This window comes from Manis javanica, chromosome 8, assembly GCF_040802235.1.
Source record: "Manis javanica isolate MJ-LG chromosome 8, MJ_LKY, whole genome shotgun sequence".
Lineage (NCBI taxonomy): Eukaryota > Metazoa > Chordata > Mammalia > Pholidota > Manidae > Manis > Manis javanica.
Genome location: NC_133163.1, coordinates 52,129,996 through 52,155,739, shown reverse-complemented (window position 1 = coordinate 52,155,739; position 25,744 = coordinate 52,129,996). Strand labels below are relative to the sequence as shown.

General features: G+C 30.9%; 1 protein-coding gene across 1 annotated transcript in view; it reads right to left on the bottom strand.

The window, feature by feature from the left end:
* The window catches only part of MDGA2 (MAM domain containing glycosylphosphatidylinositol anchor 2), an 862,553-nt gene that overhangs the window by 41,354 nt on the left and 795,455 nt on the right, over positions 1-25,744 (bottom strand). Inside the window, exons 11-12 of the mRNA XM_037016589.2 lie at positions 12,103-12,280; positions 8,239-8,259 (exon numbers count right to left, since the gene is read on the bottom strand). Of these exons, the coding sequence (XP_036872484.2) occupies positions 8,239-8,259; positions 12,103-12,280 (199 nt within the window). The remainder of the gene's footprint in view (positions 1-8,238; positions 8,260-12,102; positions 12,281-25,744) is intronic.

Below are 25,744 nucleotides of genomic sequence, written 5' to 3'. Positions count from 1 at the left end.
TGGCAAATTATTTTAAAAAGTAGTTCTCTTTCAGATCTAATATTTAATAGATGAAATATTGAAAAAATTCATGAAGACCCTGTGGAGGGACTGAGATTTCTTGGATGTCTGCTCCATGCTAAATCTAGACCCACAACAAATTTAGAGAGAGCTTTCCTCAACTGTCCCTGAAATGAAGGTGGTAGTGACATTTCCTGGTATCAAATGGTTTTTTTACTGGGATGTACTCTGCTTGAAATATAGGAGTAAATGAAGGAGATAATAAAATTCATTAGACAAGATGTAAATGATCTTTGAGAAAAATTCAACATAATTTATATTATTTCATTCAAACTCATAACAGCTCTGTGAAATCACAGCAATACCAATGAAGCTGACATGAGAGAAGAAAACTTTGCCTAAGTTCATATGGTACATAATACAGTCAAACTGAATAGAGATCCCCTGGAATTCACAGAGATATAAACTTCTCAATAACAGAGACTCTGTTTGTCTCTTTTCACTAACAATGGATTAGACTTATCAGATATCCCTGGGAGTGGAGTCCTTGAAGTTGGACCCTGATTAATCTGTGTGTTTCTATACACTAACAATGAATTACCTGAAAAGCAAATTGAGAAAACTATCCCATTTACAATAGCATTGAAAAGAAAAAAATACTTGGTAATAAACTTAACCAAATAAATGAAAATCCTTGTACATTGAAAACTACAAGGTCTCAATGAAAGAAATTAAAGAAGGCACAAATATTTGGAAAGACACCTTATATTCTTAGTTTGGAAGAATTAATATTGTTAAAATGCCCATACCAATGAAAATGATCTATAGATTCAATTCAATTCCCATAAAAATATACCAATAGTATTTTTTTATAGTAGTACAAACATTCCTAAAATTTATATAGAACCATGAAAGACCTTGAATTCTCAACACAATTATGAACAAGAAGAACAAAGCTGGAGGTACTATACTTGTTTATTTTAAAACATATTACAAAGCTATAATATGGTAGATTTTATCATCTAGAAATCCTTCCTATGCATATAAACCTAAAGGAAATGAAACCAAAATATTGAAGAGATATGTGCACTCCCATGCTCACTATAATGTTATTCACAATTGCCAAGACATGGAAACAACCTAAATGTTCATCACTGGATGAATGGAAAAGAAAATGTGGCATATGCATACATTGGAATATCATCAGCCTTAAAAAAGAAAGAAATTTTACCATATGTGACAACATTAATGAACCAGGAGGACATTATCTAAGTAAAATAAGCTAGTCAGAGAAACAAATACTGAATGATTACACTTACATGAGCTATCTAAAATGTCCAAACACATGCAAGCAGAGTAGAATCTAGTTATCAAGGATTGAGGGAGATGATGGACACAGGTATGAACTTTCAGTTAAGAGGAATACTTGCTGAGGATCTGCTATACAACACTGTGGCTATAATTAGCAATACTGTGTTATATACTTTAAAAAATTATTAAGAAGGTAGATCTCATGTTAAGTCTTCTTATTACATTAAAAAAAATAAAAGAGAAGAAGAGAAGGTTGGAGAGAAGGAAGAAAATAAAGAAGAAACCACTGATATTTACAAATAAAATAAAACAGAAGGCTTTCCCTTTGAGTTTAAATAATACACTTGTTTTGTTTTCAAATTAAAGATTCACTGAACCTATTTATGTTTATTTTTAGGTTATTCTCTGAGTAGGAATGTTTACAGAGAATATAAGCATTTGGGGGATTCTAAGTTAGTAAATTTTGGGGTAAAAAATATTCCACATAAAATATCTATTAGCATTTTTATATTAAAGATCTCTGACTAAATGAGACATGACTTCCTGGTCCTATCAATTGAAGATCTAATGTTGGTGACAGCTGTGCAGCTATATGCATGGATAGATTTCTTTAAATGTCTACTAGGAACAATATCAGATTCCTTTAGTTCCTACTTTGGAGTCATTATAAAGGCAATGTTTGATTTGAAATGTTTTCAGTTGTTTAATTATGTATATGTACACAAATGAAATGTCAAAAAACAAATATAAAGACTGAGTATTTCTTTATAGATCTGCTGCCAAGTCTTACCATTTATGTTATTTAAAATTATGTGAAATGAACTTTTGTAACATCTAGTAAATATATTGTGTATAATTTTATTTTACTTTGTTTGAAAAAGAAACTGTAAAAACAATTTTTAAAATGGGAATCTGTAAGTCTCTCATAGTAAAATGAAGCAAGATATAGCTTATGAAAACTAAGACATGCCTATATACCTAGATATGCCTAAATTTTTCATAATTTGGGTTATTTTTATGTTACACAAATTGTTTACAATAAACTTAAAGGAGATCTAAAACTATAATTCACACTAGCCAAAGATACATAAGTAATCTCAATAGTTTTTCATTACTGCTATGGATATATCTTTACAGTAAAGAAACCTATTACTGGAGAGATGTTATGAAACATCACCAGGTGAAATGGAAAAAACACTATTCAAGACCATAGTAATTTTATGATTATCTTGCCATTTTATGTGAGCAATTATAAATATATTTTTAAAGGTCTATTCATAAAAATATTTATTGAAATAAGGAATATCTTTATGGATAATGAAAATGCACCAGTCTGTAAAAACTTACCAAAAGTCAATGCAATATTAAATATTAGAAGATCTCATAAAATAGGAAAGTAATAAAATCTAGGGTTTTCACAAAGCTATGGTACTGAAGATTGACTTGGTTTTGAGTTTTTCACTAGTTTTCTAATTAATTGCAATGTGATTTAGTAGAGCTTCCAGATATGCATGGAAATAAATAAAAGTATTTGAGATATTCTGTATTACATGGTCTCCAAAATTGTGTATTATGTCCCTGAATCCTTCTCTATGTAGTAAAGAAAGAATCAAAACTCAGGGATAAGCACCTTGGTGTCCAATAGTCCTCTAGCTCAAGGGCTCTTGCACCCACCTACCCTCCTTATCTATTTTTTATTTTATTTTTTCAGCACTACTGAGGTATAATTGACAAGTAAAAATTGTATATATTTAGGTGTACAACTTGATATTTTGATATACATATACATTTTGAAATAATTACCATAATCAAGGAAATTAATATATCTATCATTTCATATATCAGTTACTACTATTTTTCTTTCACTTTTATTTTTATTTTTGTGATGAGAAGAATTAAGATCTTCCCTCTTAGCAAATTTCACGTATACAATACAGTATTGTTAAATGTAGTCTCTATGCTATGCATTAGATTTCAGAACTTACTCATCTAGCATAAGTGAAAATGTATACCCTTTTGACTCACATGTCTGCATTTCCCCCTCCTTCTGGCTCTTGGCAACCAACATTCTATTTTCTGCCTCAGAGTTTGACTAGTTTACATCACACATGTAAGTGAGATCATGAAATATTTGCCCTTCTGTGTCTGGCATATTTTACCTAGCATAATAAACCAAAGTCATCCATGTTGTCTCAAATGGTAAAATAGCCTTCCTTTTTAAAGCTGATTAATATTAATATGGAGGTATACACTGAATTTTCTTTCTTCATTTATCTATCCATTGACACTTAGTGTGTTCCCGTTTCTTGGTTACTGTGAATAATGCTGCAATGAACTTGGCATTACAGGTACCTCCTCACAATTGAGAGTTCTATTTTTAGTGTTTTTAGGAACCTCCACACTGCTTTCCACAGTGGCTGTCTATGTGGACAGATAGTAGTGCACGAGTGAGGGGGAGAATTTAATAATATGGGAACTGTTGAATCACTGTGCTGTGTACTTGAAACCAATATGAGACAATATATCAACTATACTTTAATAAAAAATCCACAGGGATTGACAGTTTATATCCTTTGGATACATGTTCATAAGTGGGATTGCTGGATCATATGGTAGTTCTATTTTTAATTTGTTGAGGAATCTCCATTCTATTTTCCAAAATGGCTATAGTAATTTGCATTCCCACCAATAGTGGACAAGGGTGAACTGCAGAGACTGTCCCATCCCAATTGTGTGTTCTTGACATGCTTGTAGAAAATCAGTGGGCCACAAATTTGTGGATTTATTTATGGGTTCTGTATTTTGTTCCACTGCGGTACCTATTGGTTTTTATGCCAGTAGCATACTTCTGATTGCTGTAGCTTTGTAATGTATTTGAAAATACTCCACCTTTGTTCTTGCTCAAGATCGCATTGGTTATTTGGGATCTTCTGTAGTTCCATGTGAATTTTAGGAATGCTTTTTTGATTTCTGTGAAGAATTCCATTGATATTCTGATAGGGATTGTATTGAATCTATAAATCATTTTAAGTAATAGGACATTTTAACCATAGTATTTCTTCCAACCCATTATCATGGGGCATCTTTCCATTTATGTCGGCTCTAATTTCCTTCAACAATGTGTACAAGTCTTTCACTTATTTTCTTAGGTTTGTATCTAAGTATTTTATTCTTTTTTGTTGCTGTTGTGAATGGAATTATTTTCTTAATTTTCATAATGGTTCATTTATAGTGTATAGAAATGCCACTGTTTTTTGTATATTGATTTTACATCACACCACTTTACTGAGCTTTTTATTAGTTCTAACTTTGGACTAATATTTTTGAGTGGGTTATTATGGTAAATCCTCTTTTTATTTTTCAGGTTTTTTTTAGAGATAGGGATATGTATATATATGCACACTTATATTATTTTATTATGCATATATATTTCATATATACATACACCTATATTGTCTAGTACTCATAGTTTCTAATATAAAGTAAATGAAGTAAAAAAATGATTTTCTAAAAGTTGTAAATTTTAACAATTTTACAGACTTCAAAATCTAAAATAGACCAAATAAACTTTTCAAAAAATTTAGGATGTCTCAACAAGAGAAAATTCCAAGTCCATTACTGAGATACTTGAGAGACCCCAGAAACCATTTCAATCTGAGTTCAATTTTTTCTTTTCAATTAACACAGTCCAATCAGGCTAACCTTCAGATCTGGTCCACGGGTACCCTTCCTCAGGAAATAAGCAAGGTATGAGAAGGACAGGGGGGAGCTGCTGGTGCTTGGAATATAGCTCTCTTGAAAAATTACAATCAAAAGTTTTAAAAAAACTCTAAATAGAAATCCTTCCCCTTTTAAAATTAGGAAATAAACTTTTTTAAAAATAAGAACCAGACTATGACAAAATTTCATGGACTTTCTCTTTATACATATTTGGAAGTGAATATTTAGGATAAATAAATTTACTTAGAGACTACATAAGTTCATAAAATGAAAAAGAGCATTTAATATTAGTTTGACCTATTGTTAAAATATAAAGTCCTTATCACATTTATTATCCTATTAAATATAATATATATTCTGATATATTCTTACAATCATTTTTTTCTACTAGGATGATGTTACAAATTTTAATTTATAATTAAGCCAATGTATATTCAAAAGATTTTAAAACTTTATTAACAAGACAATAATCTTTTATGGAATAAATATTGCTAAATGGTGTTATAAAAATTAATTACACATAATCATAAATAACATGTAAGAAGGAAGATTTGGCAGTACTTGCTTCGTTTTAAAAAATAAAATAGAATCATAACAGAAGTACTTAATGTTTTTAATTGCATTTTCTCCTTATTTAGATTTTTTATCCCCAGAACTTCTTACTTTTTATTCTCTTCAACTTGGTTAACAATATCATTACTGAGAAGGTCTGTTTTAATGGAATATGGAGAATAAGCAGGTATATTATAACACTGAAATATTACAGCAAAATTAGTAGCAGAAAACAAGTTTGTCAGGGACTGTGGTGCAAGGATGTTTATCTACAAAGCAGAAAAATGGACATCTTAAGGGAGATGGAGCTTTGTGGTGATGGTTACATAACTGTATTAATTAGTCAACGCTTTACAGGAATGTATGCAAAAGAGAGTAAATTTTACCATATGCAAATTATGCCTTGAAAATATATGGCAAAAATTTAAAAATTATATCATTAAATTAAATTAAATTATAGCATTTAGGGAAGATAATCTTCAGTAAAAGTAGTCTGAGGAAAGAAAAATTAACTTTCTTTAGCAAAATCTAAAGCAAAACATGACCTTTTAAACATAGACTTATTTTCTTCTCTTATTGATAATCTCTGGCTAGATTAAGAGTCTTAATCTATAATGAATAGATTTGTTTGATAAAACATTTCTTATATGTGTTTGGAAGACAATAACAGGATTAAATAAATTAATTAATAAGGGAAAAAGTATATGACTCAATAACACAAAATAATTACTCTTGACAACCTAGAGAAATCATTATGTGACAATTACTAAAAACTCTATTCTAAACAATTTATCTTCTACCATACTGAATATTCATTAAAAAAATTTAAAGGTACACAGCCAATGGAAATCTTCAGTATGGAAAGCTATGCTAGAAATTACTTTAAAATAGAAAATCCAATCCATTGTCTGACTACAAAATATGAATGCTTGCTGAGGAAGAGAAGCTGGTAACTATGACCCAAAAAAGATTGACCCAAACTTGAAGCTTCAAATTCTAATTACTGTAGCCCATTGTCAGGGCAAACTTCTGGCTTTTGTGACTTTTGAACGTTGTACTCCAGACACTGAGTTTTACTCAGTTATTATCTGAACATGACCTTCATTTTAAAGGCAGGCATGCCTTTGTTCCATCACCTGAGGGACCTCTATTCAACTTTCAGGATCTAGTTCAAATATAATCTCTTCTGTAAAACTTTTCATTTGCCATAAAATAAACAGTACTTATTATTAAAGTGATCTGTTAGCAAATACTCCCTTTACCATATATTTATATATGCATTTGTTCAACAAGTAGAAGCTCTTCAAAATTTTTTCCTTGAAGTATTTGTCAACCTTTTCCTGTATGTAGTTTTAAGTCCCCATGACAACTCTTTTTAACATTTCTACTGAAAATGTAATCAGAGGACTTACCTTCAAAGAAACTATAATCAATAAAATAGTTCGATAGCAATAGTATCTTGGGTAGAAACCAGGGATTTATGCAATTACTTAATCTTGAAATTGTCATGTTTTTGTTCTTTAACAAATGATGATTGAACACCTGCTAAATATGAGATGTTGTGACAGATACAAAGATAGTGAGATATAGGGATATAGGGATAGAGGCAAATTTAGCTCCTAAGCATTTTAGTGGAGAATATGAGAAAATAAAAAATAGTTTGTCACATAGATGAAGATAATTTGTTATGGGAAATCAGGGAGAATACTTAGTGGAGGAAGAAGCATTTGTGTTAAATCTTATTAAAAAAGTGACCCTCAGAGGGCTGATAATAACATTCACACTAAAGGGTCACTGTGATGACTAAATGAACTATTCATGAAAGCAATGTGTAAACAATAATGATATATGAGAGTATTCAATACTGCAGTTTGGATATGCGGAAGTAGAAAAAAAGAGAGCATCTTTGGTAAAAATACAGTAAGAACTGAGTTAATGTAGTTTGGGCTTTGGTATATAATCAATATAGGCCCATTGTAGGAAAGGAAATAAAGTGAGGAAAAAGACTCGGACATTTTCTTCACTAAATGTAGGTAGACAGAATGTTTGATGGATGGGAGTAAGAGTGTGAAGTTGGTTCTCCCTCCTTTTATTAGCCAAGAACAATATATTCCTAGACACAAAAGAGGAGGCCAAAATTAATCCTTAATTTTAATACAAGATATTATCAAGAGGATGGTGAAAAGATTATCTTCTTTTTGATAAAAAATTGGGGATATAAAAGAGTGATCCGTGAAAACTCGTGATCAAACCATTCAAATACCAACTTTCTAAGTAAATACAGTCTTTTAAGGGTAGAAAGTAGAAATCAAAGAAAGATAACTGAAGAAACAAACAATAGCAATAAAAATGATATGAAAAGCCACAAAAGAAAAAACAATCCCACAGTTAGACAACAGCAAATATTAAGCAAGTTGGGAGAAATGGCTCCATATTTAGGAAATCCTTTAAAAATCAATTATCAGTATTAAATAATTTGTCTTATATCCATATTCTTTGAAACTTAAAATTCATGTTTAATGCCAGTTTTACTGTTTCAAAGTTATTCCATTTTAAACCAAATATGTACAGTTGCTAAATAATCTTTCCATATTTATGCATTTTCTATTTTTACTTGTGAAATACGGTGCCATTTTAAAGTGAAAATATACTTACTCAAATGAGGGTTAACAGGAGCTATAAGAAAAGCAAAAAATAATGTTAGCATGGCTTGAATGTCTTATAAATAAGAGTCTAATTAGTGTCTTATAGTTTCTTACCAAACTTAATGATCTTCCCCACTGTGGCCATGGAGAATTATACCTGCAATCCATTTTGTTCTAGATGATTGAATAGAAACTATTTTGGAGTTCAGCAATAACAACCTCAAAGTACTCCAAAGATCAATGCTACATGGCATGTGGGATTTGTTCATTTTCCAAGGAATGGAGTTGCTGATCTTTTATATCTTAACCAGTGCTAAACAAAATCCAGGAATCAAAACTGAAGCTGAGAGTAAGCCAACCTATAAGCTAGATGTTTTAACAATGAAAGCAATTATCCAACAGAGCTTTTTTTTTTTCTTTTTCTTTTTGCTGTTACCTACTTCTGTGAAAATAACCTGGTACATATGGAAATAAAGTAATCCTCTCATCATATGTGTCATAGAACAAGTAGCTACTTTAATGCTGCTTTAATTACATTAATACACACACAAAGTTTTCAAGTGATAAGTGACACATTTGCATTTTTGTGCACCAGAAGAAATATTTATTGCAAAAAAACCGATTGTGTTTGCAGTACAAGTGCCAACTGATTTCTACCTGAAGAGAAATGAATACTTTGCATTTTAACTGAAACAACAAAAAGATATCTACCCTAGAGACAAAATGGTATCTGTATATATCAATTAGGCATGTATCACTTTGAGAGAAAATTCCATTCTGGATGAAGTAAAGCACTATTGCAGTGTTCCAAGATTACAACAGGCAGTTATTCTAACCTGTGAAAGTTTGTCTACTCTGCTGTTAATTCCTACTGTTTGCCAATAACCACTTTGTTAAATTTGGATAATCCTAGCAAAGTATGATAGTCAAAAATACATATACATGCACAAAGCATGTTTGTATATAATTATTATATTAATAGACTGAGATCAATTTTAACAAAGTGAGTTTCTCAATTAATTATTTCTACTATTTCTACATTCAGAAGACAGACTATTCCCATTACTTAGTTGTTTTTGTGCTTTTGCATTCCCCAGTGCAAATTATAAGATGAATTACATACAGGAGGGAATATATACTTATTAATTTCCACTGAAGTGGAGGAAAAGTATTTTTTTTCAAGATATCAATATATTTCAATTTGCAACTAATTAGTAAAAATTAATATTATTTTATAATTAAAATAATATGAAATTATAGAATTTTCCATGTATTATCTCTCAAAGAAGTAAAGCATCTTTGACTTATGATTTAATTCTAAAAATTTTGTCATGTATACAGATAACTTCTGGCCAGATGGAATTTCAATTGAGTATCCTCCTACACTATCTTTATTCACAAAATTCACTATAAATAGCATAATTAACCTTGTGAAAATCTGCCATTCCAAAGTCTAAATATTTTAGTGAGTCCATTTTTTATTTCAACTGAACTTGACTAATTACTTATAAATGTCTATAAATCCATATTACATAAAATATGTATTATTTAAAAGTAATTTTAAATAAGATGTCTAAGATTTTAATAAGTATGCCTAAGAACATAAAGATAATTAAAGTTGATGCTAAATGAAGTATCTATTTTCTAGATTTATTTTTCATTTTAGTTGTTGCGTTGGAGTTTTCAATAAGAACTAATGAGTTTATGAAGATTTTTTTCTATATCTCTTTAAATCTCTTTAAGAAAAGTCATAACCATTTCTAAACTTAGCAAAGAAATATAGAACCTTCGTCATGAAGGATAGAGCCCTGATTCTAGTCAGAGTTTGTCATTTCATAGTTGTTTAACTCTACAATGAAACATTCTGGATCTTAATAACTTCATTGTTTTAAGGAATAGATATTAATTTATAGTTTCCAATGTTCCTCCATATTAAATAGTCTATATAGTCTTATAACTTAGAGGCAGGGAGTATAAACATTAGATAAGAGGAGATAATAATTCATATTTTATAAAACATATGAAACTAAAACTTTAGAAAACACACTGGATGTTATCTAGTTGTCTGCCTGATGGAATTGTATAGGTGATTATAGAATAAGAATCGTTATTCTCTATTAATATTACCAACATACAAACCATATGTTTTCAAAGAACCACATTCACAAAAAGATGTGAAGAAATTCTAATGCTGTTACATATATGATTTTCTATGAATACACCCTTTTATACTATATAACTTGGTTTTTAAATGAAAATTGAATGTGTCATGCTAAATATGCTCTGACTGATAAGTAGAATGAAGCAAAGTGACTTCATATGAAAAAGCAACTCAAATGAGTTTTTAATAATTTCACTTTATTTTTTACTTTGACAGTGTTTAATTTTCCTCCTAAGTAAGAAAAATATACTTAATGATAAACACAATGGAGAACTTCAACTGCAAAGGAACACATTCTATTATCTTTTTAACCCAAGCTCTGAAAATCAATAAGGAAGGTAATGTTGCATCAAAGTAATGAAACAAATATGAAATATTTTGCCAGTGATTCATTCAACCCTGAAAAGCACATCAACAATTCTAGAGGTAGTCATTTAATATTATAAATTTCAATTGAAAAATGCACATAATTTCAATTGATAAAATATTCATCTTAGTATGCATTAAAATAATATCATATATACAATTGCCATTGTTTCTACTTTTCAGTAATTTTTTATCAACTTTTAATTTTTTTTCATAGTTTTATACTAGTTTGTTTTTGCTCAAGTAGAACATTTAAGTAGTGAAGAAATATAAAATTCATGCAGTTTATGAAAGTATGCTATCACTACCATACACACAAACACACACGTACATTTAGATATTTTTAACATTAGTAATCTAAAGGAAAAATATGGCCAAAATAATCAACTAAGATGTAGTTCACCAGGTGAATGGATAAACAAATTGTGATACATCTATATAAGGAGATATTATTCAACAATAAAAACAAATGAGCTACCAAGCCATAAAGACATGGAAAAAACTTAAATGTATATTGCTATGAGAAATAAGCCAGTTAGAAAAGGCTATATGCTTAATGATTCCAACTACCCCACATTCCAGAAAAGGCAAAACTACGGACAGCAACAAGATCCGTGGTTGTCAGGGCTGAAGGAGGTACGGAGGGAAAAACAGATAGAGCACAGGGGATCTTTAGGGCAGGGAAACTTTTCTGTATGATGCTGTAATGGTAAATAAATAACACTACACACTTGTCAGACATCCATATAACTGTACAACAAAAGTAATAAACCCTAATGTAAACTATCTACTTAACAATAATGTGTCAATATTGGTTAACCAGTTGCAACAAATGTACCATGTTAATGAAAGATGTTAATACGGGAAACTGTTCAGGGGGAGAGGATATATATGGGAGTTCTTTACACTTTCTGTTCAACTTTCTAAATAAAAATATACTAAAACTGTTCTAAAAAATGAAATCAAAATTAAAAAAGAAATTGATCACATTTGCTAACTTCTTAGTGATATAAATTTTAAAACCACAAAGAATTTGGAAAAATAAAATACAGAAATATTGCATCATAACCTATGGGATAGAAAATAAAGAAACATTGCAGGCATTATCACGTAAGTTCAATGTTAACTAAAACATTTTTCCATATCTCTACATTTATTATCAAATGTTACAATTTGTGATGATTAAGTTTTATTTGTTTGTTTTGTTCTCGGTCACTTGGCTCCTGACCCTGAAAAATCAATATCCTAAATTTTGGTTTGTGTCTAAATTTGGTAAATAGTTGCAACCTATGCATTACAGATAGTTTAATATGCAAATAAGTTACTTTTAAATAAAAGGCTACTCACCACTATATTTGATGACACGAATTGTTGAATCTCCTTCTCCAAATTTGGTGAGAGGAGTTAGTCGGACTTCATAAGCCTCTGGTTTAATTAGTTCAGTCAAGTTGTATGTAATTAATTCTCCTTTTTGAATATTTCCATTTATTTTAATCTCCTGTTCCCACCAACGCTGCTGTCCAGCCTGAAATCAAAACAATTATGTAATCATGTGCCTAGTATTTTTTTCAGTTATGTATTGCATTCTAACAAAATGGGAAAAATGAATTCTGAAATTTTATTAAATAATGGGATACTATTATATGAATATATCTATTAAAGTTCAGGTTCCTACAATAAGAAGCAAATTTTGCAGATGTTTCCATGCAAATGTTTACAGATAATTACAAAATTATCACAGACTAGTCTGGCTGATTAAACAGATTTAATATGTCATCTAATATTTAGAGTCAGAAGAATCAAACGATAGTCTTTATTGGAGTCTCAATCTGGAGGTTTGGAGAGGTCTGTTTACTTCCTACTTAAGGAGGAAAGACAAAACAATAGAACAAAGACAATATTTTCAGCAAATTGTGCTGGGACACTGAGCATTCACATGCAAAATACTGAATCTAGATAAAAACTTTACACGTTCACAACGTGTAACTCAAAATGGATCACAGACCTAAATGTAAAACACAAAACTATAAAACATAGGATAAAATCTACATAACCCTGTATTTGCCACTGACTTTTAAGGTATAACACCAAAAGCACAAACCATGGAAGAAATAATTGATAAGTTATACTTCTTTAAATTAAAAATTCCTACTCTACAAAAGACATTATCAAGAGAATGAAAAGCCACAGACTGTAAGAAAGTATTTGTAAAAGACACATCTGATAGAGGACTCATCCAAAATATATAAAGATCTATTAAAATTCAACAATAAGTATACAAATGGTCCATTTAAAAAATAGGCCACAGGATCTTAACAGAAATGGTGCTTCACATTATATGTCATCAGAGAAATGAAAATTAGAACAACAATGAAATATCACTGCACACCTATTTAAATGATCAAAATCCAGAAACTGGTAATACCAAACGCTGATGAGGATGTAAAACAACAGTTCTCATTCATTGCTGGACAGAATACAAAATGATATGGCCACTTTGGAGACAGATCGGCAGTTTTCTTTTTTGAAAAAACTAAATATACTTTTACTATATGTTCCAGCAATGTGCTCCTTGGTATTTACCCAAAGGAGCTGAAAACTTATGTCCATACAAAAATCTGCACATGGATGTTTATAGCAGCTTTACTCTTAATTGCCAAAACCTGGAGTAACCAAGATGTTCTTCAGTAGGTGAACGGATAAACTGCTGTAACGAGACAATGAGATATTTTTCAATGCTAAAAAAAATAATAAGCTATCAAGCCATAAAAAGACATGGCAAAAACTTAAATGAATATTACCAAGTGAAAGAATCTAATCTGAAAAGGGTATATAGTGTATGATGCCAAACCATATGACATTCCGGAAAGAGCAAAACTATAGAGACAGTAAAAAATCAGTGGTTGCCAGGAGTTGGTGGGAAGCAGAAATGAAGAAGATGAACACAGAGAATTTTTTGGACAGTGAAACTGCTGTGTTTGATGATATAATAGTGAATACATGTCATTATAAATCTGTCCGAATGCATAGAATGTATAGCACCTAGAGTAAACCCTAATGTGAACATGGACTTTGGCTGATGGATGATCAGTCAATGCAAGGTCATCAGCTGTGACAAGTGCACCACTTTGGTGGAGGATGTGGATTCTGGTGGAGGCTATACATATGTTGGGGCAAAGGATATATGGGAAATCACTGTACCTTCTACTCAATATTACTATGAACCTAAATCTATTCTAAAAGAATAATCTTTAAAAAAGATCTGTGTGCCACTTTTAGTTTCCTGTCCTCTCCAGCTTTCTTTTACTTATGTAAGTATTGTAAATATAGTTGCCTTATAATATTTAAAATATTTATCTGACACCTTTTATAACTGGAGTCTATAGCGACTTTGTTCATGGCGATTTTCTCCTTGTATTTTCTTCGTTATTTTTAACTGTGTGTTGACCATGCAGGTAAAAATATGATTACTGGGGGTTCTTTGCAGTTTGGAACAGAGATATATTCCTTTAGAGATGCGCCTTAGTTTCTGACATGCTCCTAAGGGCATCAACAGTAGGATTCATTTTTACTTTGATTATGAAACCCTTTGGTATCACAGATTAAAGTGGGGATGATCCCCTGCTTTGGGCAGGCCTTGGGTTTTCCTTGCTGTTTGCCTCACCACTGCTAAACTCTAAGAATCAAAGTTCAGGTTTGTCTGGATTGATGAAGAGCTGAAGGTGCAAAGCAATTTGGGTGGATATTCCATTTATTACTCTGAGTTTCCATTTTTCCCTTAATTTTTAGGTAGTAATTTCATATACACATGTAAGTATATGAAACTTTTATATGTTTATATTTATAAACATGTTCATATATTTATATGTATTTTATACATGTTTCACATATATAGTTTCATATATAGAGAGATACACACACACTTCCCTATATGCACACACAGAATACTGTAAATACACATTTTTTCATATATTTTATATATTTACTTATTTTCTGAAGGTAGTTAGTCCTAATTATGTAGATTAGCCTGCTATATTTCTAGAAATAAAAATCTCTAACATGTGCCATTAGCACAGGACTAGAAAAATGACATAAAATAATGGAAGGGAACAGAAAACTTGTAAGTAGATTTGTGGAGTGGTTTACACAGAAGACAAGGAAAGGCATACCATTTAGCTATCTATGTATAGGGAACAATCATGAATTTGATGCCTACCTCACATCTTATATAAAAAGACTGTCTTGGGAGGATCAGGTATTTAAATTTAAAAGGTGAAAGTTATACCATTAAGAAAAAATACAAAAGAATGTCATTATGATATCAAATAAGATATTGCTCCCCTAAATAGAAGAGAAAAGCACAAAAGATTTGTGTTTTTGAAATTTTGTCAAAGTTATATCTACAGTTTCTTTTTGGTGGGTATATAATTCTAGAAATTTTCTATCTATATGTAAGTATGTATTTGTATTTTTAAAACAAAAAGTTGGTGTACTTTACATATTTCTGAATTATGCCTATTTTGTTGTTTCATTATTTCACTTATAAAATTGTGGAGGTAATTTTATATCACACAACAGAATTATCTTTTTAAAAATATATTTTCTCAGAACTCACTGTATGGATCACCATAAATTACTAATTTAATATCGTATTATTAAACTTTTAGGTTGTTAACTGATTTTTGCCATTACAAACGATGCTGTAGTAAACACTGCTGGATATTTAGTTTTATACTCATCATGTCAGTATATGTTGAAGAATAAATCCATAGAAATGGAATTGCCATATCTAAATGTATACACATTTAAAATGTTGACCAATATTACCAGGTTGTCCTCTAAAGAGGTTGTACTAACAATTTATAAGTGCTTATTTCCTTATAACAAAAAGAAAAAGAAAAAAAAAGAGATAAAAGGAAAGATAGATACACCAATCTTAAATTTGAAATTTAAAAATTTGGACAAAAATTTCTTATCATAAGTGCTCCCCATTAAACAGGGGAAATAAAGGCAGAAGTTTGAAGAAGCTATTTAGAACACGTATAGTTAACTAGACTATATTAAAACTACACTAGCAAAATGAATCTAATAGGAACAGGTATTCCATAGATGAGTAAACACAAAATTTTAGAAAAGGCTCAGCCTCATCTTGAATCATAAAAGTGAAAATTAAAATCACAATACTCTTTTCCACCATCAGATAAACAAAAAACTTATAAAAATAGCAATATTAAGGTTTGGTGTAAATAGAAAACAAGAATGTTTATACATACCAAGAACTGGGAGGGTGGGAGGAAGGAGTGGATGGGTAAGATTTACTGTACTTACAACAATCCAGCCTGCAACAGTATGATAGATGTGAGCAGAAGACTTGAGACTACGGGGTCAAAGAGAAGGACTCACAATACAGCAGACAGCATAAACTTCACATTCACATTGGTTTCCCTTGTTTCCCAAGTCCCACAGATGGAGAACCGCCCAGGTGGATTTTGCATATGCCGTGGGTTTGTATCACATTTGTGAAACTATGAGCTTAAGAAATTCAGAATTTTACAACTGACAGTAACCAATCCTGCTCAACAATTACCCAACAGGGAGACATTATATTTATTATACTGGACATTAAATAGCCTTTCCTTCTGCTCTAGCGGGAGACACTATTTCTATAATCTAAGGCTGTTTGCTATGGAAATGACCTTGAGAAGATAGGCTAGAATAAAAAGACAGTGCCTCTGCACAGATGATATACAAAAAAGCAAGAGATCCACAGAAAACTGTCCTCTAAAATACAGTCTTGATGAATATATGTAAATGGGATAAGTATTGAGAGCAATTTGGCAGTAAAAGCAATATTATAATGAGTACAGATAAACTCGTACATATGGAAACAGGAATATTCATGACATGAAAAACAGAAAATAATCAAACATCAATAAGAGAATAATCAAATTGAAGACTCTAAAATGTGATACAAAATAGAGCATGAAAAATTAACCTAAACTACATACGTTATCATGAATTTCACAAAAGTAATATGAGGTCTCAAAATGTAATTTTTCAATGAGTTTAGAAATATGATTTCTAAAAAGCACCTTTCCCTTTATAAGGCAATCTGGGTATAGATGATCCAACGGTGCCATATGGTGAGTAAGAGCTCAGTCTTGGTAGACCACCTCACTAATATGACTCCTTCTAATACTTCTACACTGATTACTCCCTAACTTATATCTTCAGTTAAAAAGAAAAGGACACGACATTTATTAGTTCTTACTGTGTGCCAGGCACCATGCTAACTGTATTATACTTATATGTAACATACCCAAATCACTAGCAGATAGGAACTAATACCAGCCCTACTTTAAAAATGAGGAAACAGGCAGAGAAAAGTTAATGCAATTTTTCTAAGGTTGTATAGCTAGAGAGCAGAAGCTGCAGAATTTGGTTACACCCAAAATTACTTACTGACATCACTTTGTCCTTAGCTTCCTAGAATTTATCACTGCCTTACTTTTTTATCAGAGCCTTTATATATTTAGTTATAATACACTTACAATACTTTTTGCATATGGATTATAAGCTAGAAACAGCTTCTTATTAATTTTTATACCTATAGTGTCTGCTCATTTACTTGACAAAGATGTGATGAGATTAAATTTCAGCGTACCATGTCTATTTAACTGGCCTTCAAGGAGTGCAACAGGAATCCAATTAGTTAATAATAACTGCATACAATCATTGAATTTACATACTGGCAAAAACAGATGTAAAACCTAATTGCACAGAAAGTACTTAATTCATGGGTCGTTGATATTAGGTATTACAAAGTCTTATCAGTTCTGGAGGCTAAAAATTTGATGATATAATGTAAATAAAAATTTTTTACTATTTTTAGATTTTATATTTTTTAGACATATAAACCAATGGCAAAGTACTGTTAGTTCAAAACATATATAAAAGTAATTTTTAAATATACAAGTATATAGAATAATTTGATGTTTTACTATTTAAAGACACACAAATTTAATCAAGGTGTATTTTTCTGATATTAATGTTTAATACAATTCAGTATTTGCAATACATCCCAAAGGGAGACTATTTCATTGTTATGAGACACTCTGCTCAAGTCATTTTAGTTAGCAGATACATTGATGTTTTTACTCTTTAAAAACACCAGAGTACATAACCTCATATGTGTACTAGAAAAGCAGCAACTTTGATTCCAAGTCTTTAATTTAAAGCTGTAATGAAAGAATATACTTCAGCAGTTGAGAAATAAGCAATTAAATACTTCATATTGTATCTCAGTGAGCTGTGAAAATGTAAAACGAAAGCTAAATGCAGTGTTTGCACATACACAAGAGAAAATGCACTATTAGTCCACTGTTTGGAGGTAATACCATGAAACCCTTAGAGAACTTGGAATCCAAACCGTAACTGCAAAGGATAGTCCCAAAGAATACCCATAACCATGTTGATATAAAAGCAATATGTTAGATATTTTTTTATCATTTCAGTTTCTAAATTTTCCATGTTATCCTTTTTTTTCCTAAGAGATGTACTCCTTTTATATGATTCAGAGGGTAGCCTCCAAACTTAGAAATCCCCTGCATTGAGGCATTTTACTAAAACCTGCAGTTGGCTGTTTTACTGCAGAGGATAACTAAAAGGCTACTGTTGAAAAAGTTTCAGGTAGAAAAGACATATTAATATACATATTTGTTTAGATTGAAAAGGAACAAAATTAATTCCTTTAAGCAGAAGCCTGCAACAGACTCTGAAATGGGAAAATAAAAAACAGCTGCCACTTCTTGTTTTTTTCTGTTGGACTGCAGACACTTCTCAGCACCATAATGAACACCACTGAAAGGTCCTGAGTGAGTGAGAAGAAGGAATGCATCACCTAAGTACAAGATGTGTACTGTGTTTATATCACTTATTTTTATATAATCCTATAAGAGATATTGATCTACCCACTTTGTAGAAAATTTCCATTCATGTATACCAGCCACACTGCTAGTAAAAATAATAGCTGATGTTAAAAACCCATGTATTATAGACCCTACATCATACACTCTTAGGATTATCTCACAGACTAGAACCTAGCTAAGACATTTTGATGGTTTAACATCTTACTGGCTTATAACCTCAAATAAGGATGACTTGTGTTTTAAGATGCACTATTTTTTAATAATATCATAGGGGATAAAGGGATAATAATGAATAGCATGGCATTAAATGTACCTTATTTCTGTTTTCTACTAATAATAGCATGCATTTATCCATTTAATTACCTACCCTTTCTTCCTTCTTACTGTAAATTTGTCTTATTCTTTTCACACTTAGTATAAATTCTTTTGAATTAGAGTCACTTTTAACACACCGGAAATGTTTTGTTTTTCATACTTTGCTCATGGTATTAAACCTTTAGAAATGACAGTAAATTTTTTAGCTATGCAGATGTTTAATAGTATTTATCTTACATTCTTCTTTGAAAGCTTGTGTTATTTTTCTTAACTGAATTATGCCTAAGTGAAAGTTAAATAGCTTTTCTTGGAAGCCAGCCTGAGGCTTTTGACAGCTTGATTTATGACTAGTCCTTCAACAGATTGCATCAACATTTACTACTGAAAATTTTATGCTATGTCCTAGGTATGTGCTCAGCATCTACTGCTTTTCATTGCATTTGCATTGTCACAAATTTGATAGGTCATTGTCAGTTACATAATGTCTTTTGTTTCCCAGTTATATAATTTTTGCCTCCCAATGTACATCATATCGCATTATTAAAATATTTTTAGAAAGCATTTAGGGATCCATTTTTAAATCAAGATTCATAGAATACACACAATGCAACTCATGGTTTGGTAGTATTTAAAAGATTTTATGTGTAATGGATAGGGAATATAGAGGCAAAGTTTAGGTAAATCTTGATGTGATAAATCTTCTTTTCCAGTTTATAAGAAATAGTTTCTTTTTGTCTAAAGGGTAGAACATATATAGAAATCCAGTAACTACAATTTCATCAAGGCAGTTTCACCCAAAGCATTCCATGATTTTTGGACTCTCTTTAATAATGATACTTATATCCTTTTATACTATAATAAAACATTTTAAGGTAAAAAGGGACCATAATTTGAACATTTGAGGAAGTTCCTATTCCTATAGAAACTTGAACAGGTAAATGTGTTATTGTGTGGTAGAAGTAACATGGGTTGTTCTGTCTCAGAAAAACTGTCACTGTGGTCTCAGTCAGGCTAATTGTCTCCATTACGGGAAAAATGAATTTTAAACATACAAGTGCCAATTCTGTTAAAAATGGAATATAAGCTTCTTTTAAGGAACATACATTCATTTTTAAATGTAAAATGTAGAGCACATTCATATTTTAATACTACAACTGAATTTCTAGGAAGAAATTTAACAATAGTGTTCTTTACATAAGAATTAAAAAATTAATTACAAATATTGAGCTTAAAGATTCTCTTCTGTATTTTTAGTACAAATCTTACTAAATTAGGGCCCCTCCAATATATTGTGATATCAGCCAGTAGGGTGTCTATCTGACTTCTATACAGTATGTCCCTTAATTCAAACACCAGACATCAGAAAGGCTGATTCTTTCAAAGTGCATTTCATTCATCTTACACAGTTCATGAAATTGAAGTTTGGAATGAAAGTAGGGACTACTCAACTAAGGTTATATTTTTCTACTAAGACAAGTAAAAAATGATAGCTATCAACTTTTGAGTCCTCACCATTGCCAAGCATCACACTAAAGATTTTACACACAATATTTCATTAAATTTTTATAAAAACCAATGAGGTTATTATTATTATCCTTATTTCCTCAGTCAGGGCAACTGCAACTTAAAGAAATGATAAACTTTTCCAAGTCACATGGCTATTAAGAAGCAATAGATGATACACAAATCCTATACTGTTCAATTTCAAGGCTATCCCATAATCTTAATCACTATTCTCCATTTCCTGTTATTATATTAAATGTTGCTTTCACAAGCTTTTCTGGCCAATATGTACTTTATTCATATTACCTTAGAAAAGTGATAAAGGATTTTTACACTATGAAACACCTAATTCTATTGAACTGAATTTTGTAGAATGGGTGACAAACTAAGATAATGAATCTCTCTTTAGAAGAAGGGTTAGTCATACAAAAAGCTTTTGATTTTGTGAGTCCTAACAGCTTAAGAGAATTCACTCTGCTTTTGAATTTTTCAGGACCCCAGTAAGTGTGTGCTCTGGTTGTGCTGAGCTCTTGCTCATAACTATTACATAAATCATTAAATGACAGGGAATTTCATGTTGCCTCAGGAAAGAATTTGCGTGTATTACTGGCATATCCCCACAACCATGAATTTATTACTTTTGTCTGTTAAAACAACAACTTTAAAACCACCCAAGAGACCATGTGTAACAGTAAAAATAATCATTCTTTATCAGGTTATGATAAATTACTAAGGAAGAATAACTGGTTTCCTATCAAGTTTGAAAATAACACAGTCTATTTTCTTGCCAGTCTTGGATCAGCAGGTGTAAGGACTTCTCAACCAAAAGATTAATTAATTATAGATTTCAACTCTAATACACTGGAATTTAGCAGCTCAGTCAGCATTTTTCTTCATAAGTTAGTTTTTCCAGGGTGTACAAATAGATCATGGTATAGGGTTTTTATTTTGCCACTTTAACTTGGTATTTCTTTGATATAAGGGAGATCATAATCACTTTCTCAATTATTTTAATGAATAACCTGCTGTACTGTTTTGTAAAATATTTTACTTATGCTATATTCCAAATTTATTACTAATACTTTTATATTTTGGTCTTACAAATGCCACTTGACCTCCATGTCTCATCAATAACTTCTTTTAGTAGCTTTTAACTGAACTCCTTACTTCTAGTGAATTCTGTTTCCTCCCATCCTACATACTACCATCAATGTAATTTGATTTTATTCTCTTGCTCAAATGATCTGAATGGGTACTCTTTTGTGATATTATTTTTAATAATAGCTAACAATGTTGAACATCCACTATGTACTTTCAATTTAGCTTTGTCAAACTCTATAACACCACCATGAATATTTCCTAAAGTTTTGTTAGACTACATTAGCTTAATACCACTTAAATAGATATCCAGTTGGCCATTCAATTTGACCCTCACAGGGAGAAACCTCAGATTAATATAATTTTGTAAACTGTATATAATAGAAAATAATGACATAAAATTTAAATGTATTGACATATTTTAGCATTAATTAAATTGTTGAAAATGATAATAATAACTAATCATTGAAGTGTTCTCAAAATATAGGCTTATAGTTAACACCGGTAAAAAAAAAAACAAGCAATGCTTGTACACATGCAAACAGGGATTCAGTATCTCTTATTTTATTGTGGATAAAAAAATCTCAATAATATATTATTTTCATGGAAAACACTGCACAGTATAAACTGATACATGTATTCATTCATTCAAGACCACCTAAATAAGTTGGCATGAAAAAACAAAAATAATGAGGAACCAAGCATAGAAAGCTCTTTTTATATCTTAAATGGAGAGCGAAAGAACAAGTGGACAAGAACATGGACATGTTATTTAAAACATATTCAAACACAGGTTACATATAATTTCAAATTCTGTATACTTCTTTTATAAGTCTTATAAAATCTAGGTCTTTAAATTTCCTGAAATAAAAAGTCTTATCTTTTAGTTATTTTAAGGCCAATGAGATACAGTAACTTTTCTTAGTGAATAAATAAGAGCATTGACATTGGAATTGCTATTTCCGAACCTGTTCTCATTTCCTTTGCTTTTTGGCAAGTGAAACCAATTTTTAGCTGTGCTATATTTTTTTGAGCCTCTCATTAAATAAGCTGTTGTCTTGTGACCTAATCCTGACCAATGAACTGTAAGTAGAATTGTAGCATGGTGCTTCTGGGAAGACAAATGAAGAAACCCGGAAGGATTTTTATTCACTTTTTATCTGGTAAAGATTTTCATTTTTTTACTTTGCCATTACTCTTGATTCTAGCCTGTGATTCATTTGTGATGGTGAAAGTTCTAGCAGCTATTTTAGATCATCAGGTGGCCTCGAGTGTGGAAGTCATGCCCTCTGCTGGTGAAAAAGAAAGCTATACCCTCAGGTCTCTGATGATACTGTGGAGCCTCTATTAACCCTGGTCTGGAGATGTCTGAGCTTTGGGAGGAAGAAATAAACACCTATCTCATGTATGATCTTATTATTTTGCTCTTCAGTTATATGCAGCTGTACATAATGTTTATTATAGATATTAATAATTTGTTTCTTTTACTATATATTTTAGGGGGAAAGAACCAGACTGTTAGTTTTACTCAACATAAAATTGTACATTAAATTTTTCTAGACAGTTTTAATAAATCAGACTACGGTTTTGTTAATAATCTTTTATAAAAGATTCACTTTACAAAATTATACTTCAAGGTATACTGTAAGATACATCAAGGTAAAAATAATAGTATCTTTGTTTCATTTACCTAGTGTAGAACAAGGCTAAGGAACAAATAGCTGGAAAAATCTCTGTGGCAGAAAAAAGTAAGCATTTATTTCTTGTTTGTGCATCTGTGGATTGGTTAGTTCAGCTTATTTGAGGTGGACTTGACTGGGCTTATCTTCAGTTACAGGTCAAGAATTTAGATCAACTCCAGGTGTCTTTTAGCTTTTTTTGGACCACCAGCCAATAAGGCAAGCTTATCTCACTGAGGAAGTGAATCTGGTCCAGAGAGTGAGCAGAATTATGCAAGGCCTCTTAATGCCTAAGCTCAGAGCTAGCACCCATCATTGCTGCACATAGTCCACAACGACCAAAGCAAGTCATATGACCGAGCTCAACATGGGCAGGCATAAGAAACACTCTTCCCACGAAGACCAGGACTGGGGAGAAATAAATGTTACATGAACAATAATCCAATATACTATAATGTATTAAAATGTAGAGTGTATCACACATTTCTAACAGCAACGTTTTCTTATTAAAGGTGAATTATCAGAATGTATAAGTTCCTGGAGCTTGAACCAAAGGTGTATCATGCTGCCATTTAATCACATTTTTTATACTCCTCTCACATATCACAATTAAAAGCAACATTTTAAGAAGCTGATGTCTCTCTTATCTCTAAAAAATGCCATCAACTATAGATGGTAAGCTAGATATACATTTTTTGTACAACATGGAACCACAGACAATTATGGAAATTGTTCTACAACTTCTTATTAGCAAATATAGAAAACAGTAATATATCTTTTGTTTAAAGAAATGCTATATATGTGCTCTCCAAAATGGCACAAAACAAATTCATAATTGAGCAACTGATGCCTTATTATAGAATAAATATATTTAAATATTTATTTATGAATATGTCAAATCTATATTTAGGTTATTACTCTTTATTAATGTTTCATTTGTATCTATTAAGCATACAATCTAATGTAACTCTCTACTGAAGTATGCCTGTTTAAATATTATTTTAACTTAATATCATCCTCATTTCTAAACCCTGTATTTCTGTCAATTTCTAGAAAAATGCCTTAACCATCAAAGTATTCTTAAAATGTTACTTTTGAAAAGTAACAGAGAAACAAGGAATATGTTATGCAAAGGTATATGTTGTCATTTGACATTTCTAAACTGCATTTTCAGTAACAAATGTCAGTTATATTTTATATTAATGGAAATGTTGCACAATATCATTGGTTGTTGAATTCATTTAAACCATCTATTGGGAGCCTATTTCTTAAACAAATTAGAATCTTTTTCTTCATAGACCTTAAAATCTAACCTAGTAATGACCTCACTGAGATGTTGTGAGGATTAGGAGTTATACATGTAAAATACTCAAAACAATGTTGAACACAGAGTAAGCATTTCCTAAGTGTTAGCTAATATAACAATAATTACATCTTCTAGTCCTATTACTACTATTATTTAGAGCTAATAGGTATATATGTGGAAAGGGTGCAACAAAAGAGAGATTGTCACTCAAAATTTTGTACTTTTAAGTTGAGAATGTATAACATGGGGATCTGGAGTACATTGAGGATTATAATCATTTTTATCCATTTCTTTAACTGAAAATTTGCCTAAGTAAATTACAACTAGTTCATAACTTTAAAGTGAAAAATGAAAACATGAAAGTATTAGAAATAAACACAAGATTTTGTTTAGCTCTTTAAGTGTGCTAGGCCCCAGGAAAAGTAAAAATTAAACATAAGATGGAAAAATTCAACTGTATACAAAAATTAAAATTATACACAGTAAAAATAACATATAAATGAGAAGATAAGTACATGGAAGAATATTTACAAAATGACAGAATTCCTAATATATACAAAATAATTTGTATAATCAAAAGAATATTAGCAATTAAAAATATAATGGTTAATTAGGGAAAACAATTTGGAGGAGGCAAGAGGTTATTCAGCAGGATGCTCTGGCAATTTCTCTGGCAAGAAATTGGACTTTGTGATGGTGGTAGAGAGGGATAAAGGTGAAAGATTAGAGGGATATTCAGGAGATAAAATTGGCAGAAATTGGTGATGAACTGGATATGGGGAATGAAACAGAGCTAAGTGCCAAAAATTATTCTCAGTTTCTCTCTGGCTTGGGCAATGGGATCGATGATGAGACTATTTGTTGTGATGGGGACACTGGTTGAGAGCCATACTTGAGATAAAATAAGTTAGAATTTAGTCATATTACTTCTGAAAGGCAACAGAGGCATCCATGTACAGATCTGTCAAGTAGGTAAGGCTGCAGAGATTGAACACTAAAACTCTTAGAACATTATTCATGGACATGTACATCAGTACTTAGCAAATAATGTAAGGTAATGGCAGTCGCATATTGTATGGTGTCTCCTTTAAAGAAAAAAGAAAAGGAAGTTGGGAAAGAAAGAGATTAAAAACAAATACTCAGGGCAAGATTGAAAGACT